General features: G+C 42.9%; 1 protein-coding gene across 1 annotated transcript in view; it reads left to right on the forward strand.

Moving 5' to 3' along the window:
- Positions 1-356: 356 nt before the first annotated feature.
- LOC311269751 (neuronal migration protein doublecortin-like) overlaps positions 357-17,911 on the forward strand; it is a 29,774-nt gene continuing 12,219 nt past the window's right edge. The window contains exons 1-3 of the mRNA XM_084374128.1: positions 357-505; positions 5,256-5,681; positions 8,771-9,111. Coding sequence (XP_084230254.1) covers positions 5,318-5,681; positions 8,771-9,111 — 705 coding nt within the window. The 5' untranslated portion in view covers positions 357-505; positions 5,256-5,317. The remainder of the gene's footprint in view (positions 506-5,255; positions 5,682-8,770; positions 9,112-17,911) is intronic.

Consider the following 17,911-nt stretch of genomic DNA (forward strand, 5'->3'; position numbering starts at 1 on the left):
GTGATGATCTGCACTGCTGTCACACACAGAAAGCACAATATTTAAGAGTGACGAGAAACTAATATCAGGAGGAATTCCTGGACAAACTCAAGAAAAAGGACATTTAGTTTCACCTCTTGACATAAAGTAGAGCTGCTTCATGCACACATGTGGTCAGATCTCTCAAAGGCTCTTTCATCCTCCACACATCACTCTTAATAACAGCCTCTTTTAAGCCTTGTACTGTCCATCCACCTTCTGCTGAGGCTGCTGTCAGCTCCACCCCAGCTCCACACTCACTGGTACCACCAGCATTACCACAGTGGGCGGGTCCGGGGCTCGTTGGCTTTAGGACCCAGTGGCTCCTCCAGCGGAGGCAGGCAGCGGCTCGGCTCTCAGACTGAAGCAGACAAAGGCGAAGGGAGAGACGGCGTGCCGCTATCCTGCAGCATAGACTCACACATCCACACACACTCCCCCCACGGCGCACACACACCCTTCACTCTGCAAGCAAGCAGCGACGCAGGTGAGTCCGCTTCTGGGTGGGATTATCCGCAGACTTTACGGAGGAAAAGGGAATGAAATTAGTGTGATTTTGCTTTTGGAGTGGGCAAGTTGAGGTGACATTTTAAGGGGGTTTGCGCGCGGAGGAAAATGATTTGAGCTTTTTCTCAGATCATGTGCGTTTTGAGCAGGTGGATGGTGATAAGGTGTGCGCACCACCCAGCCAGCCTCCCCTCCTTTTTCTTTTTTCCTAGAGAAAAAAAAAACTTGACGCTCTTTGCCATGTGGCCACACTCATCCAGCATAAATGAGAAGTGTGGGCTCATGAAACTTTTTTTTTTTCCCCTTCATTTTTGTGACTGATTTAAAACCAGCTGGGTGTTTGTAGACGGATGCTGCCGGTGGATAGATGAGCTCTGACGGGGATGGCTGGAGAGTCGTGGTGTGGTGCTGGTTTGTCAGGAGTGTGTTGTGTGGGTGGCTCAGGCAGGAAGACAGAACCAGCCAGAAATATCAATGATACGGCACAATGTTGCTGCAGTGCTGCTTTTAATGCTCAGGATGAATGCCTTCTGCTGTGGTGGTGATTTATTTATTTATTTTTTTCATTCAGCTGTTGATTGAATACTGCAGTGTGTCAATCAAACATACAGAGATGGCCATCATGTAAAGCTGTAGTTTAACATTAAAAAGCTTTGACAGCATTATTGCCTCTGTTAAGACTTTCTGGAGAATGAGCCGGCTGCTCAGGAGCACTGATGGTGATGTCACTCTGAAGGCAGGCACCCTGTAGGAGACAATGGACTGTCCTAGTTGATGCTCCACTGGGGAAGGGTCACTGTTGGCTCTGCCCATTAGTGCGGCAGATGGGCTCGAAACCTGGCCTTTGTCAGCTGAGGAGCACCGATTCCACAGAAGGCCCACCCCTATCAGTGTGCCTGTCATAAAACCCAGCACAGCCAGGGGTTAGCAGGGGATTGGAGGGCCCCGCCACATGGATGGGTGGCGGCAGCGTGTTTCCTTCTGTTCTGCTAAATAGCCTTTTTGTCATTGTGGTCCTTTTTTTTTTTTTACAGTACTGTAGGTTATATGCACCGTATAGGGCATTAAATCACAGAAGACAATGAAGGATTGCAAAGTGTTAAAGACTCTGTGAGCACATGAGCATGATGAGACGTCGTTTCATTCACTGGTTTGCATGCATGGAATGAAAAGATTTAAAGAGGCTCTAGAGGATTCTGAGGAGATATTTATTTGATTTTCTTTTTTATATGATAAATGTTCATTAGAAGCAGAACTGTGTGATATGTTTGAGATCAATATCACAATTTATTAGTAGAGTGATGCAGTGCTGCAGCTAATGATCTTATTCAATCAGTCATTAGAACATCAGAAAATGTCCACGGTGACATCCTCAAATGGTTTGTTTTGTCTGACCAATAGTGTAAAAGAGATGGATGTATGTTCGTATCGATATAAAACAGAGAAAGCCGAACCCAGAGGTTGACATTTTAGCTGGGAAAATGACCATATCAGTAATAATAATCATATCTTGATAGTTGAATCGACTATTTTGATACAGAGCTCCAGGATGTGACTACTTTGTTATTGGTGATGTGTTATTGGGTGCGCCTAAATAAGGCGTAAGAGTGCAACCAGTTCAAAAAGTGAGTCTGGAGTCCAGTGATAGTTGATCCTCAAAATAGTTGCTGAAATGACATATTGTAACTGTCATTTCAGCTCCATTCAAAGCAGTGGACCGTGTTGAACCTGCTTTGCATATGTCAGACAAAACATCTGAAACATGAAGTGAAAACCTCTTTTTTGTTTCAAAATGTAGTCAAACAATAACAAAATACTGTAAATTCATATTATGACGCTACAGTTCCACTCAAAGTCAGTAAAAGGCTTGAGGCCCTTCTCACTGAGGGTTCGGTTGAGAATTGGTTGGAAGTTCAGTGACAGAAGAGCCAAATAGTGATGGTCTAACATGTCATTTAGGTGATATAGGTGACTAAAACATCGTAAAACACAGTAAAATATAAACACACAGTGTACGTGTTGTTAACGAGCCACTCTGAAATGAGATGTGAATGATCAATGACCTCATAGTCAATATTGTTGGTCCTGTAGGCTCACTGTGACCTGTAAGAGAAACTTGCATGACCCTGTTTCCAACTGGGCAATGAAACTTTAATGACAAGACTATTCACCAGAAAACATACAATGTTACGAAGATAAGAACGTGATCACTCTTTTTTTTTTCAGCATATTGAAATTATACTATGTCAGTGGAGCACAGCTTTAATCTTGGCACAGACAACTTCCTCTTTTATGTGGGTGTTTTATGGGTGTGTGTCAGGGTTCAGTTTGAAGTATATGGTTCAATGATCTTCTTTGGTTTCAGAGGACTGAGCTCATCAGGTGGCGTGTCAACGGGAAGAGAACAGTTTTTGAATAGGAAAGCCTCTGGCCAGTCCCTCCAGTAGCATAAGTAGTTTATTGTTTATTGTTTATTGGCAGGACAGATGCATCGTTTGCATAATTTCCAAGAAACAGGAAGACCGGATCTCCTGTAACATTCAAATGTCCACTATTCAAAGAATCAGGAAAAAAACAGGGTTGACATTTTCCTTTTAAATAATGAACACTTCAGCTAAGGTTCAAATCTAGTCGTGGTACGGCGAAACCTGAACTTTCAGCAGAAATGCACTGATAACACACTTAAATATTAAACACAAGTCTGAGAATAGAGTGTAGATGTACCATTGTGCAACATCACAAGACTGAAACATCTGATCTTATACATGTAGCTTAGTTTCAAATTCAGAATATTATACCCATAACCAGAATCTTGTTGTTGAATACTCAAGTACGTGATTACTGAAGGAATACTCAATAAATATTACAGTTTAAAGAAAACATGCTATACTTCTCTTTAGGGTTACTACTAGAATAGGTTTATATGCTTTAATGCTCAATAAACGCATCAGGTTTCTCATTCTGTCCAGTGATGCAGCGCTGTATTCCTCCTCTGTCTGAAACGGTTTCTGTCCTGTTTCCTCAGGGCCCCCTCCCAAATACCCAGCCTGCTCTGATTGGTCAGCTCACACACGCCTGAGTCAGCAGCACAAACGACAACAGAGCAGCTGTGCTAAATCAATTCTTACGTGCCAAACCAGCCGCTATGCATAAATTATGAAAATGTGTGACTCAGTGACTTGACGTGATGGCGCAAAGTCACAGAATTAAAGGCGAGACTACTGGCGAGGCATTTAGGAGCAGGGTTTTCTGTGGGAGAGAGGAGCTTCTGTTGGTGCGGACTTTGATCTTTTTGACTTTGGAGGTCGTTTCCATGCACAAGAACATATATAAAACCCTGATGAAAAAACAAAAATGAAACGGCATAATAGGTGTCCTTTATACCTGAAATTTTAAAAACCTTTTCCGTTTGGTGCCACAGACACAATGCAGCATATTAACAGCTGGATATATGAACAACAGCAAAGAAACAGAAACATTGATTTCAGTTGTCTGAATCAACGATCAGAAAGTTATCAAATCTTCTACCAAAGGATCATTTTGGATCTGTAAACCTTGAACTTTATTGCTGGCCAAGCGCCAGTTACTGATTCATCTGGGCGAGTGAGACAACTGCTCACAGGTGTATGTAGGCGGAAGAGGAGACAGAGACATATCATATGTGAACCTGCTACATGCAGCCGTGGCCAAAGCAGATGAGACATTGGATTGTTATCTTACTCTAAGCAAAATATAACCAAACACAAATTTTGACATATTTCTGGGTCTAAGCCATTTATGGATGCGTCCTGGCTCAAAGTGTTGAATAAGCAACAATAAATCTACCTTTTTAAATGCATTTCTTTCCAGTTTAGTAAATTATAGTCTTACAATGTTGTAGTGATATTCTACTTGTTAATCATTAAAATCTTTGCCAATGAAAAACCAAATTATTTTCCATTTTCGTGAGTCAGGTAGCCATCTTAATCTCATCCATGTATATAATCCTATTTTTGCACACTTAAATCGACACCATTAGCATCCCCGACTGTAGCTTTCTCATAATTTAAACATGGATTTTAAAGGATTTATCATCGCCAGACCTCCTCGTTAAAAATATGTTACCACAGGGTATCAAATCTGCAGGAGGTGGAGGGGAACTGGATCATCTGTGAAGATGAATTTTTCGTGGAGACTTTCAAACTTTTATCGTATAATCACCACGATGTTCAGCACAATAGTGGTTCGAGGACTAAAAAGCTGCACTGCAGGATCTTTTTTGATAGTACAGCTGATGGTCTTTGATGTGGTCCCTGTTTGAGGCGAGGCTATCATCCGCGGCTGTCAGAAGGACACGTTTGTCTGGAGCCTACAGGACAGTATTCAAAACCAGTGCTTTAGTCTTACTGTAAATAATCAGTGGTTTCATCCATTGTCTGTCTGTATGCAGATGAGACATTTGAGGACGTCATCTTGGGTTTTGGGAAACAGTCATGGACATTTTTCACCATTTTCTGACATTTTGTTGACCCAACAAATTGCCAATTGACAGATTGACAGAATGGAAATAATAGTTGCAGACCTACAGTTGAGCTCACCGAGTGTTTTAGTGAACTAATCTATGGCTGGTGACTGCTAGCAAAAATGTTGTTCCATGTTATTGGAAGCCAAAATAGCAAATCACAGTGTCTTTATAATTTTAGTTATTGCAGTATTTGAGATTACATCCATTGTGTTCTTTCTGTCCGTAGACTCTCCGGAGCTAGTCACCACCACCACACATCTGTCACAACCATCACAACTTTCAGTCATCATGGAGCTAGACTTTGGACATTTTGACGAGCGGGACAAGACGGCCCGTACCCCGCGTGGCGGGCGCATGAACGGACTCCCCAGCCCTACCCACAGCGCCCACTGCAGCTTCTACCGCACACGCACCCTCCAAGCCCTCACCAATGAGAAGAAAGCCAAAAAGGTGCGCTTCTACCGCAATGGAGACCGCTACTTCAAGGGCATCGTGTATGCTGTGGCTGGCGACCGATTTCGCACCTTCGACTCGCTGCTGGCCGACCTCACGCGCTCGCTGTCTGACCACATCAACTTGCCACAGGGTGTTCGCTTCATCTTCACTATTGATGGCATGCGCAAGATTTCAAACCTGGATGAGCTAGAGGAAGGTAAGAATGTTAGGTCGAATGCAGCAATCACTTATTATATTATATTATATCTGATTAAATGCATCAAGGTATCATTTGGATTGTAGGTTTCTTTGTTCCCCAGTTAAGCTGCTGTATTGAGACCAAACTGAAACATTATAGGCCACCATGTTCAAGATGATCTGCAGTTTCTGTGCTGAGAAGATTTGGAAGCAGAACATTTCCGCTTCTGAGATTAGAAGTCTTATCTTTTCGGTCTAGACTCCTGTAATCTCTTCGTGTGATGTATCGACTTCTAATCTGAAGCATTTCTTTGGACATGCGATGTGGTCCACTTCTCTCAGCTATCTGCACATTGTACATTTTGTTATAAGAATGTGAGAGAATGACAAAAACAGACAAATCCTGCTTTGTTTGAACTTAACAGCCACCTTCTCAGAACGCCAACACAACATATTTCTCATATTAATAGCTCTCTCTCATGGTTCTGCTTTCAAAGAATTGTTGAACCTTTGTATCAAGCTGAAAGCAGGTCTTCTTTCTGGGCCTCAGCGGTCTCAGATTTTACATGTTTAGCTTTATACTCTGGCAGGGGATCACACTGAGCTGTAAAGTCAGCTCTCTACAGCTCAGCAGGATGAATGGTTCATTAACAGACAACATTAGTGTCTGATTCTTCAGGCACAAGTGACTTTTTACTGTCAAACGTCTCCATCAGCATCTGTAGTAACAGTGGGGGGAAATCTCAATTAAAACTGCACCTTTCTGCATTTTATAGTGGAGAAAGAGGATTATTCTGATTCAGCAGTCGACATCATGAGATATTTTACACTTTTACTGATCGTTTTTTGATTCTGTCTGATAGATTCATGAGCAGCTGCCGTCATGTCTGCTGTAGTCTATATTTGGAGTCAGAGGGCTGATCTGGTGTGATTTGCGCGCTTGCAGATCCATGTAGTAAAAGTCGCCAAAGATGATTTGGAATCCTTTTTGGTAAATGAATGAAATCTTTACTTGGCACCAGACAAGATGATCCACGCTTTGGCCTGGATGTGGAAAGTCATATTTCGATTAAATCTTCTACTTTGACTTTTCCTCAAGAAGTCAACCAGGGTGCTTGGAGGATACAGTGAAACAGTGAAGGATTACAAAAGGAAAAGTTCTATAACATAATACTGAAGTTGTACTTTGCAGTCAGCTATATTCGTTGAATACTGTTTAACCTGGCAAATCCCCTGTAATCACATGTGTGTCAAGAACCATTTCAAGACCCTGGCCAACTTGCTGACAAACATCACTCTATGTGATTCTTGAATAAGGGGATGAGGTGGAAGGAGTGAACTTGGAGTCGAGCTCGACGATAAACTGCAGCTTAATTTGTTCAAAATAAGATGATCATCTCTGCTTCTTGAGCTGCTTAGGAAAGATAGGAGTGCGTGCGCCTCTATGTGCACTTCTGCGTGGTTGTGTGTGGCGACTGCAGTAAAGACGGGGCTGCACACTGTGGGTGGTGGGGGGCATTTCATTGTGCTTCCTCTTGCGGGATATAATTAATTGCTCAATCTCCTCTGCACTGTGTAATCCCGTTTTGTGCCTTTTGTCTTTGCCGTAATTTCTCCACATTTGGCCTAATTGTTGCCTTCTGGTCCCCCCCCCCCCCCCACCTTTGTCAAAATTTCTCTTTCTCTCCATCTCTCTCGCCCTGCTACATTTTGTCTTTAACTCCTCTCCTTGTCTGGGCAAGTACAGCACAGTCTGCTGTAAAGACTGGAGGTCGATAATGACGAAGAAAATGGAGGATTATTTAGAGAATTGTAAGAATGATGGGCCAATTTAGGAAAGGCTGTAGATTACTTAAACTCCCGGACATTTTCATTTTGAGGAATGGTAAAATAACGCAGAGCCCGTATATGACCGATGTCCTACAAAGAGGTCTGTCATTTTTAAAGCAGGCTTCATCTGGAAGGATGGTTGCTCTAATGTAAATTAACCAAGAGACACATGCTTTAAAATCCAAACACAATGAATTTTTAATAAGTAAAGATGGGTCTCTGCTGTATTGCTGTTGTATTCTTTGACTGATCTGTGCTGTGGTCTCATGTAGTTTAAACTCCAGACAAAGACATGCAGAAATGAGCTACAGCACGATATTAAATCAGTGTCACAAATATCAGCACACATTTCTTAGCTTTTTTCCTTCCCCAAAGGGATTTTGTAGATCACTTTAAACTAGGGATGGACCCAAATATTTGGACTATTCGGGTATTTGTTCAATGGGTAGGTATTTGGTTTTCAATTCAGATATTCATATTTTGTCTTTTTTTTTTTTCACTTTTGCTAAATGTAGGCAATCAATAAAACGCAAAATAGCTTTTATTATACCTTCTTTCTTTAAACAAACCGTTGGGATTACAAACATGCATTTACCTTTGGAAAATGTCCTTTTTATTCAAAATAACAGATGACAATAGAAACAGCAATAGGATCCTTTTAAAACTCTGCAGTCCATCTCAGGTGAGAACAGAGAAATGTCTGGCTAAGTCCTTCCCGTCAGCACTCCCTCCTTCTCCAACCAAAACTTTGATTATTTACTGTTTATTACTGCCGAAGCTCCGGAGCCCCAAAAAATGGTGTTGAGGACAGCCCTACTTTAAACCACATTTTTTCAAAACACATAAAACAACACATGCTTCTCATTTATACTGTAGTTTTGGGGTTTCCATTTCTGAGAAGTTCCTGTAACATGATGGGGATTAATAGCATTTGGTTTTCGGTGATCCAAGGATCAAAAATAACGTAAAAACTCAAGAGCGACGTGTCTGCAGAAACAATCTGGTAACTCAAAGCCCTCCTGTGAACAGTTTTCATTCTTAAAACTTCCTCAAACAAACCTGACACCGTTCTGCAGTATGTGCTGTTTACATCAGCAAAGTAAAACGACTTTGGCTGTTACATTAGATCGATGTGAGATGAAATCTAAGATGATGATAATTTGACTTCCTGCAGGTCTAAATGTTTCTCAGCGGACACCCCTGGGACTCTCAGGTGTCAAAGTTGAACAGCTGAGTGTGTTACAACACACTAACACAATTTTTCCTCTGCCGTCACAGGGGAAAGCTACGTCTGTGCATCGGAGAACTTCTACAAGAAGGTCGACTACACAAAGAACGTCAACCCCAACTGGTCCGTGAATGTAAAGGCCTCAGCAAGCCAGAAGAACATGCAGTCCTTGGCTGCCAAAGCTGCCGGCGAGTCCAGGGAGACCAAGGACTTTGTTCGGCCCAAGCTAGTGACGGTGATGCGCAGCGGTGTGAAGCCACGCAAGGCTGTGCGCGTGCTGCTCAATAAGAAAACTGCGCACTCCTTCGAGCAGGTGCTCACCGACATCACAGAGGCCATTAAGCTTGAAAGCGGCGTGGTCAAGAGGATCTACACACTGGACGGCAAGCAGGTACAGTATGCTTTACCTTTAGCCTAGCGTAGATCACATGTGTTCATTTGGTCACGCCGTGCTTATGAAAAACTCCAAATGCACCAAGCTGCTGATGGCTTATTATGTCTGCATTTGTTTAAAGGACAGAGCCCTCTGTTCTAGAAATAACGTGAATAAAGCGGGCACAGTACATGTAAGCAAAGCAACACAATAGGAAAATTAGTGGTCAGGGTTGAGGACAGATTGCCATTCATACATCCACCTGCACACAGACAGGTATCAGGATCAAAGGAGGGCAGGAAGTGAAACTATTTGCACGTAAAAGCAAAAAAAGACAAGCATTATTGTCCGCGCTGTCAGCAGTGACACGGCAGGTTCATGAGAACCTCTAGCATCCATGAGACCAACCTGTGTACACACTGACCTTCATTGTCTGCAGTCATTCAGTCTGAGGCTACACACTCTCCTGTCTTGTGGTTCAGGTCATTAGTATCGTGTCCACCGGCCTTTGTTGTGGAGTTTTTAGGCCATTGGTATGTCTGACTTGATCTGTCAGTGAAAAGCTCCAAAGTCCTGGGAAATTCTGTCATCCACCTATTATGGTAGCGTACAAAGGGCCAAACCCTGTATTGTTGATTATTTTGTCCCCATTGTTTTTCTATTTGGGATGGTGCACGCTAGATCTAGATGGATCTAGAAAAGCCCATGTTAACATGTGAAGGTAACTATTGTCAACTAGGACACTGAGGAATGTAAACTCAGAGTCCTTTACAGTTAAAGAGTATGCACAAAAGATTCAAGTTGGACATGATGCTTTAGAAGCTAGAATATAGCTTTTTCTTTTTTGTTAGCTTGCTGAGACACATCTGAGGTGGGGGAAAACATTTTTGGAAGAAGATGATCAGGTTCCAGCCATCAGACAGTCCTGGAAACAGTTAGGACTTCAGTGTATCTAAGATGCAGGCACATCTGGATTCTCAGCTTGAATTCCCATTTTGAGATGATGCTTTAGCTGTTGTATGTTGCATGTAACAGAAGCCGCAGAACACAGAGCAAGAGAGAGTGTCTTTAGTAACCTTGACTTGTCTCTGGTGCTCATATAAGGGACCCTTCGGCTGTTGAAGCCAAGCTGAATTCAGGGCACTGCAGTCCCCATGAGAAGAGAAAAGGTCTAGTTTCCACTGGCTGACAGTGGGAAGTAACAACATGCATTGACACCAGACCTGTTTTATATACACAAAAGTATGAGAATAAAGTTAATACAGTGTCTCTGGATTTAAAAACAACAAGATTAGGGGTGTTATTTTGTCACAAGTTGGGAAATGCACATCAAACATTCTTTATTTCAATTTTAGCTCATTAACGGGCCTACCTAAATTGCTTTCTTGCTAAATTCAACCTGCAGAATATATTTTTACTTCAGAGATTTCTTTCCCATCGTAGAAAGTAAATGATGACAGTCGAGCTGCAGCTTCTTGCATTCGTAAGGGAACGAAAATGCTTTCACATGTTTTTCCTTTTAAGACGATTAAAAGCAGATTGTGACAGAATGCATGAGATAGTTTACTTGGCATTAATGCCTTGTATAAGCTAGTATCTACAGTAAAGCCATGAAGATTAGCAGAATACTTACTGACCAGAATTGATATAAATGGAAATGGGACACATCTGTAAATTCGCCAAAGCTGATTGAGTGATCCACACGAGGCACACAACATGCTTTATATTTACCTTAAAGTCACTCCCTGGGGAAGACTATTGTTTTCTCAAGACACTGGCTGAAAGGACGTGATGTTTTATTCATGTTCACGCTTTATTGGAGCAGTTTTAAGGGACAACCACAGCCACCATGCAGGGTCACCCACCTGCAAGGCTGTGGAAAGGTCAGCGAGATGGACAGTCTACTTACTGCTCCTTTTATAATTCAGGACTTGTGTTGCCTTTATAAAGCGATGAAGAAAATGATTGACAAACTGTGGTCCTTAATATTTTTCTGTGCAGTAGGGGAGTGACCTCATGCCGACAAGAACGTTCACCGTCTTGCATACTAACACAACTGCTGCTCCTTTCTCTTGTTAACTCGCACCTGTCACACCTGTAACCGACTGCGTACATCAAATACCTGTGCTTTTCACACTATTGTGAATCACAGTTAATTAACAGAGGCGGGGATGTGGAGCGAGCGTGGAAGCATGTGTGGATACGAACACGGACATCTGTTCCTCAGTCCTCTCTTTGATATGGTTAAATGTTCGCTAATTCTCCTGTGGGGACATTTTTCTTGTATTATTCATTACAGATGGACTGGGGATCATGCCCTGCTGAGCTCCTTTAAGGTGTTGTACTTCTTCAGGTTTTTTTCCCCCCCTCTGTATTAACAAGGCCCGAATCACATGTGGCTTGGAGGAGGGGAGGAGCACAGACATGATAGATGGGGGAATTTGATTTTAATGCTCTCTCCCAGGGGTGCAGTCTGCCTGCCCCGGGTCTTGCACGGGGTTTTCCTACAGAAACACTCACTAAGATGTTTGGATATTGTAATCAAATCAAAGAATATAGAAGGGTTATTTTTATATTGTATTGTTTTTATCTTTGTGGTTGGGCTGTGGTGAGGTTTGAATCCTCTCTCTTGCTTGAATTGCGTCATGCATTTTTAATGCTGCGTATCCACAAAATGAATTTAATAGCCACCATATGTTAGCTATCCCGATCAGAGCATATCGATTCTGTTGTCACCACCGTAGATATAGATTAATTAGTTCATGATTAGAGCCCATTGATCGCCGATCACGACGGGGTTTCCCGGTTCCATAGCAATGCACAGACTGGCGAGAAATGCTGCACACATTATTGCGGTGTCTTTGTGTGCAGAGGCACACTGCAGCTGCTCTGTGGTGGAGGTGATATGGTAGAAGCAATATTGATGCAGTGCCCGCCCCTCCCTGACTCGCGCCGATCCTCCTCTTCCCAGTCCATTGCGATAGCTGCTGGGACCGGTTGCTAGGAGACCACATCCCGGGCACAAAGAGAGCCCAGCTGGTGTGGACTGGTCTGTCAGATACCACATCCTGTAGCGGGTGTGAGAGTTTACCATCAATGCAAGCCTTTAAAAAAAATCACATGTCATGTTTTTTGTTTTTTTTACCTGTGTACATCCCATAATTGGGCGTGAATTGGAAGCGTGGTGGGCTGCAGCGTGTGCATGCAGTGTGTAGTTTTAAAGGATCAGTTTGGAGATAAAAGGTGATCAGGTTTTGGTTTTAAAGCATTTCTGAAACGCCTGCTTTCACTCCTCATTTTCCTCTTTCCCCCCGGTGCTGTGTCGACTCTAAAGACAGCCTGCCCTGCTCTCTTTTGTCAGTGTTGTGAACAAAATCACTCCCATTTTCCCCTCAAATGCTGCTGCTTTTCACTTCAATCGGGAAGGGTGGGGCCAGCGGATTCGGGGCTCATTTTCCATTCTTGGAGCAAATTAGGATCGTTTTATTTCCGCTGATGGCTGATAATTATTCGCCGTGCCTAAAACATTACTTGATTTGCCCTCACTGCTTCTAAAGGCTACATGAAATCGGAGAGAGTTTATTTAATTGCTGGCAGCCATTTTGTATTCACTCCTCTTTGATAGAGGTGTCTGTGTAGCATAATAGGTCTGATTTGCATTTAAGATCAGCTGTGTGTTTATCTAAATTGCACTTTGGGAAGGTTTTCATCTAATAGATGCCACATCCAAATGTTATTTCTGAAATGTGGTGAAGGAACAATGTGTCGGTGTGCAGTTCGTCCCGATGAATGATCTTGACCGTTCTGCAGCATTGCTGAGAGCTCTTTGACGGATTTGAGTGGCCATTATTCTGACCTGTTTTAGAGTCAAGGTTTTCTTTTTAAGCCCTTTTTTTTTTAATCGATTTGTCAACAAAGAGCCACATAAGAAAAGAAATGGATGCTTCGAGCATGCTTCAGGCACAAGGTCACACTGTTATTGTCAGAGAACAAAAGATTCCAGTTTGCTTTAAAAGTTAATAACTTGCAGAGTGAAATTATTCACAGAAAAGGATATGGATGAAGGCACGGGTTCAGGGCTTCTTAACGACTAAAATACATCCAGTAATGGGGAAGAAAAGCCTGCTTTTCCTTGGTTATCAGTGCTCTTGCAGTCTGCCTGCTCTTTGCCATGCTGCAGAAGCAGTTGTCATGGCAATAAGCTCCGCCGTGATGGATTCAGTTTGTGACAATGGCTGTAATACGCTGAGTGTGCTCTTTACATCGGGTCTTACCTGCATGCTCTCTCCTCCTCACCCCTCAATCCAGCTCACTGCTGCAGTCGCATTTCAATCACACATGCACGCACCCCCCCCACACGCACACACACATTGTTAAACGGAGGCAGACAATCAGGCTGACAGAGGGGCGTGGTCCCCATGATGAAGCATCCTGAGCAAGCATGGTAGCCCGAATCCCCTCACAGGCTTCCTGCATGAGCACCACATCAACAAGTGAGCATGACCTGGGGGGGAAGAGGAGGAAGCTCAATTTAATAACGCTGAGGCCACATCAGTCAGCCAAATGGAAAGCCTGCTTCCTCGGGGTTGGGGAGGGGTGGGGTTAAAACAACATCATGTACCAGCTGCTCCCCATGACTGTGCAGATATCGCTGCCTAACTGGCTCATCTGTGCTCCAAATGCAGCCAGAGCACCTACAGTAGCACACAGACGCAGTGGCAGTTCACCAAGGTCAGAGACAGGTCAGAAGGCGACTGGTTATAAAATCATCGTTAGAGTCGGACAAATCACTGCAATGCTCAAATTCTTTTATATTTATAATTGATGGGATTTGATTTATGTTCGGTAATTATATTAATCAAGTGAGCTTTTGTAATTAAAGCAAACACCCTGACATGATTTTGAAGCTATGGTTGATTTAAACACCCTGTATTGTCTGAGAGACCTTCAGTCGAGATGGAGAAAATGGAGACGCTGCGTGTATTCTGGAGGAATATTCCAGTCAGTGCAGAGGCGCTGGTATTGATTAGGTCTGTGTGCTCACAGTGAAGGAGATGGTGTGGGAGTTTCCCCCACGGGCTGCATAGAAAGGTCTTTATCTTTTTTTATACTTCACTTTGCTCTCACATAGCGAAGTAATCCTGAGACTACACAATACTACATTTAATAAAAATGTACTTTGTACACTTTCAGATGTATGTTTTTTGCCCTTAAGCTTTCAGTTAATGCTCCGACTTTGTAACCTTACGCCTTACCAAGAATCACACCCTCTGCTAACGTTATCAAAACACAGCAACATGGAACATTGTGATGAATTATCAGAAAAGGACCCAAACGCATGACAAGGAGGCAGGCAGGTTGAAAAACCAAAGCTGTAGTCCATGAAAGCAAATAGCAGGTAATCAAAAAAAAAAAAAAAAAAAAAGACAAACCAGTATGGACCAAGGAGACGTGAGGAGAACGCAGAGCTGGGTATACATGTGAGACGTAGACCAACCAGCAAAGAGTGAAGAAAAACACACGCTTAAATACACAGGAACTGATTAACTAATGAAACACGGGTGTACACAGACAAAGGTTGGAAAACTGACAAAGACAGGAAGCGGGAGGTGGAAAGTAAATGATGACACATGAGGATATAATCTACAAAATAAAAAACTGGAAATGACTAACCCATAAACGCTGACCATGACAACAGTGTCTTAAATTCAAATGTAAGTATGTAAACAAGAGATGTGGAGAAATATCAGTCTGTATAAGATCGTTATTCTAAATGCTGTGTGTCATTCATGGTTTCTGCGGACATATAACGGTCCGGATCATTTATATTTAATAGAGGTTTTATAGTTGCACATTTTAAAATGACAATGTCCTGTTCTGGGCCCTTATCATTTATTAATGTATTAGTTATATCTATTTATTCTTTATTTATTATCTTCTTTTTTCTACTTTGATCCAGATTATTTGACATTATTTGTACATTTCTCTTTCCTTGCATGGTTTTAGTTGAGTATCCTCTGAATGTTAAACATGAGGTGGGGGATATCTACCTGTCAAAATGAATTATTAAAGTTGTATTAATAAATTCAGAAATAAACTAAATGAGTCTCTTCTAGAAATAATTCCACTGGCGTTATTATTCTTATGATGGCAGAAGAGAACGCTCATAAACTGATCAGAGATTACTCCTCTCTGGTATCTCTCCGAGCACAGCAGATTACTGTTATCAGTTATATTGGATTCTACTGACTGGCCATTTGCTGACTCATTATCGCCTGGTAAGCCTTCACTGTGTCAGACATGTACTGATTAGATGAGCCACCCAGGTCACGACAGAGAGTCAGAATGTTATAATGCCACATTGAACAGCTTTACTTCCGCACAGAGATCAATTAACATGGCTGTGCACAGAGATGAGACGGATAGAGGGACCAGGAGAATCATCAGTCGCTCGAGCTGTGCTGCTGAAAGGATGAGCTGAAGTCAAGACAAGCAGCTGCTTGCAGAAGACAAAGGATGTGTGGGCTTTGTTTGGAGATGTTTCCTGCTGCTTCACACAAAAGCTGAGGCGAGCAACTATTGACCTGAGATACTGAATGTTGTTTTGCAGACCAGATTGTGTAATAGGTGGGCACTGGTTGGTTTAAAAAAACAGTTTGAGTTGCACTTTATCAAGGATTGACTTCAGATCATAGACAGAAAACTTTGAGGCACTGCTCGGCCCAGATTATAATCACTCCATCACTCGAGCCAAGAAGTTCAGCTTCTATATTTACCACTCGGCTACCATGACCTACCTACGTTGGCCGGAGTTGGGCTAAGGAAACTCTGAATAATTCAGTTGTTGTAGTTGGTGGATCCCTGCGTAGCTGCTGGTGGTGTTGGTGGTTTTTGGGGGGTCATGTGGTCCTGACAGCTGGTGAGGCAGAGATTAGGGATGGGCTTGGTGGGACAGAGGGTGGTGGGCACCTGGAGTCTGGAAGGAGCCAGTTCTTTAGAAAACCCCACCCGCCTGCCTCCAATAAACACACAAATAGACCTATAGATATGGACTCTGGTGTGTGCATCGCATGTGATATATGTGAATATGCAACATGACAGAGCATTTGATCATCTTTAAGTTGAATGTCACGTCGTTGTTCTCCTGGATTCTGCTGCCAGGTGGAGCTGGTCGACGTAGGCAACTGACCTTTACAAATTGAGAGAGGAAGGATGCTTCTTAACCCACATCCAAATGTTCCCAAGCTGGCCTGCCCTTTCCTCACTGCAGCCGCGTTTCAAAGGGACTCTGACATTTTACAATTGATCTGATCGCATGGGAAGCAGAGCGGCTTTCTATCAACTGTCAACAGATGTCAGATCAAAATAAACGGAGAGAAACAGAAACTTTTAATTGACTTGCTCAGGAAGTTGCACACATGCAGGCCAGCTCTTGGTGATTGCTGAAGTGTCGGCGGGACATTTGACACAAAATGTACATGAATTATTTGCGAGCTTAATGATGCGCAGGTCAAGGAGCTGCACTGTAACTGGACGGATAATGTGGATCTTAAGTGATCCCTGTAGAGAATAGGATTAGTGGGACTGCTTAAAAGGATTCAGTGTTTTTGCTGGTGACCCTTAAGAAGGATGGGTGCTCTCTGATACACGGGGTGTATCATCATGATACAAGCCCAGGTTATCTCACAGCATGCTGTTTGTCGGGTAAAAACGTGTATGTGTAGCTTTTGGCACGTAGGAATATTGTGGATCGTGTTTGCGATTTAAATAGATTGTGATGTTACTGTGTCGAACTTCTTCGTTTTCAGATATTTATGTTGAATCTCCTCTCAGGTCTGTGATTGGACAGATAAAGTAGTGCTGCGTGTCAAAGACATTTTTGCAGTCAGAGACATGCAGAGAGACGGAGTCTTCATTTCAAGTGGAGATTCTGCTAAGAGAGATTAAGGTAGCAGTCTGTTGGATAAACGCTTTATCCCTTTAATCAGCTCTGTTTTTAAAGCTATTAAAACATGGGCTAGCCGCTTCCCTTCCGCCCCATTCCAGCCCATTTCCATCTCCTCTCCTCCACCGTAGGCCGTAGGGGGAAAAAGAGTGCTCTTAATACTTCCATCTTATGATTAACTGTCAGGTGCCCTCGTTGCCACACAACAGTTTAACCTAATGAAAGTCTCTTGATAATGGACACAGAAGGAAACCCAAATTTGCTGCCTGTGAATTAGCCCTGGCTGGAAAACCAATTAGATTTTGATCCCTGGAGTCAAAGCGCCATCTCCGTACCCCAGCCGGGATCTGCCAGGCCTGTATCCAGGGAATCTTGTGGGACACAGAGAGGGTACAGCTGTTGGATGCCTCGCCAGCGAGTCACCACCCCACACTTTTAGCTTGTCGAGCTGGACAGAGAATCAAGATGGCAGCTGCTGGGGTGGGGTGGTCCCAAATTTATCTGCAGCTCATAGTTTGGATGTGTATCACAAAGGAAACCATGATGCATCTTGGCTCTCCTGGCATCATCCCAACACGTGGTAATCTTTAAAACCGTGGACCTCTCAGAGTGACCAGCAGAGAGTCTTGAGTCAGTGATTGCCTTGTGTTTATAGAAAATTAACCCCGAAAGTAGCCTGGTAAATAAAGACAGTGAATGAATCTCCTGCAGCATCAGTTGATTTGTTTTGATCCAGTAATTCAAGTGAGAAAAAAACTAATTTCAGCTGGTGTTGAAAGGCAAACTGGAAATGAGGCTGAGATGCTTTGTCACAAATCTCATCCGCACCAAGAAAAAAAACAACAAGGGGAAGCACAGCTTTTAGCATGAATG

This window comes from Pagrus pagrus (assembly GCF_965226575.1).
Source record: "Pagrus pagrus genome assembly, chromosome: 14".
NCBI classification, from domain to species: Eukaryota; Metazoa; Chordata; class Actinopteri; order Spariformes; family Sparidae; genus Pagrus; species Pagrus pagrus.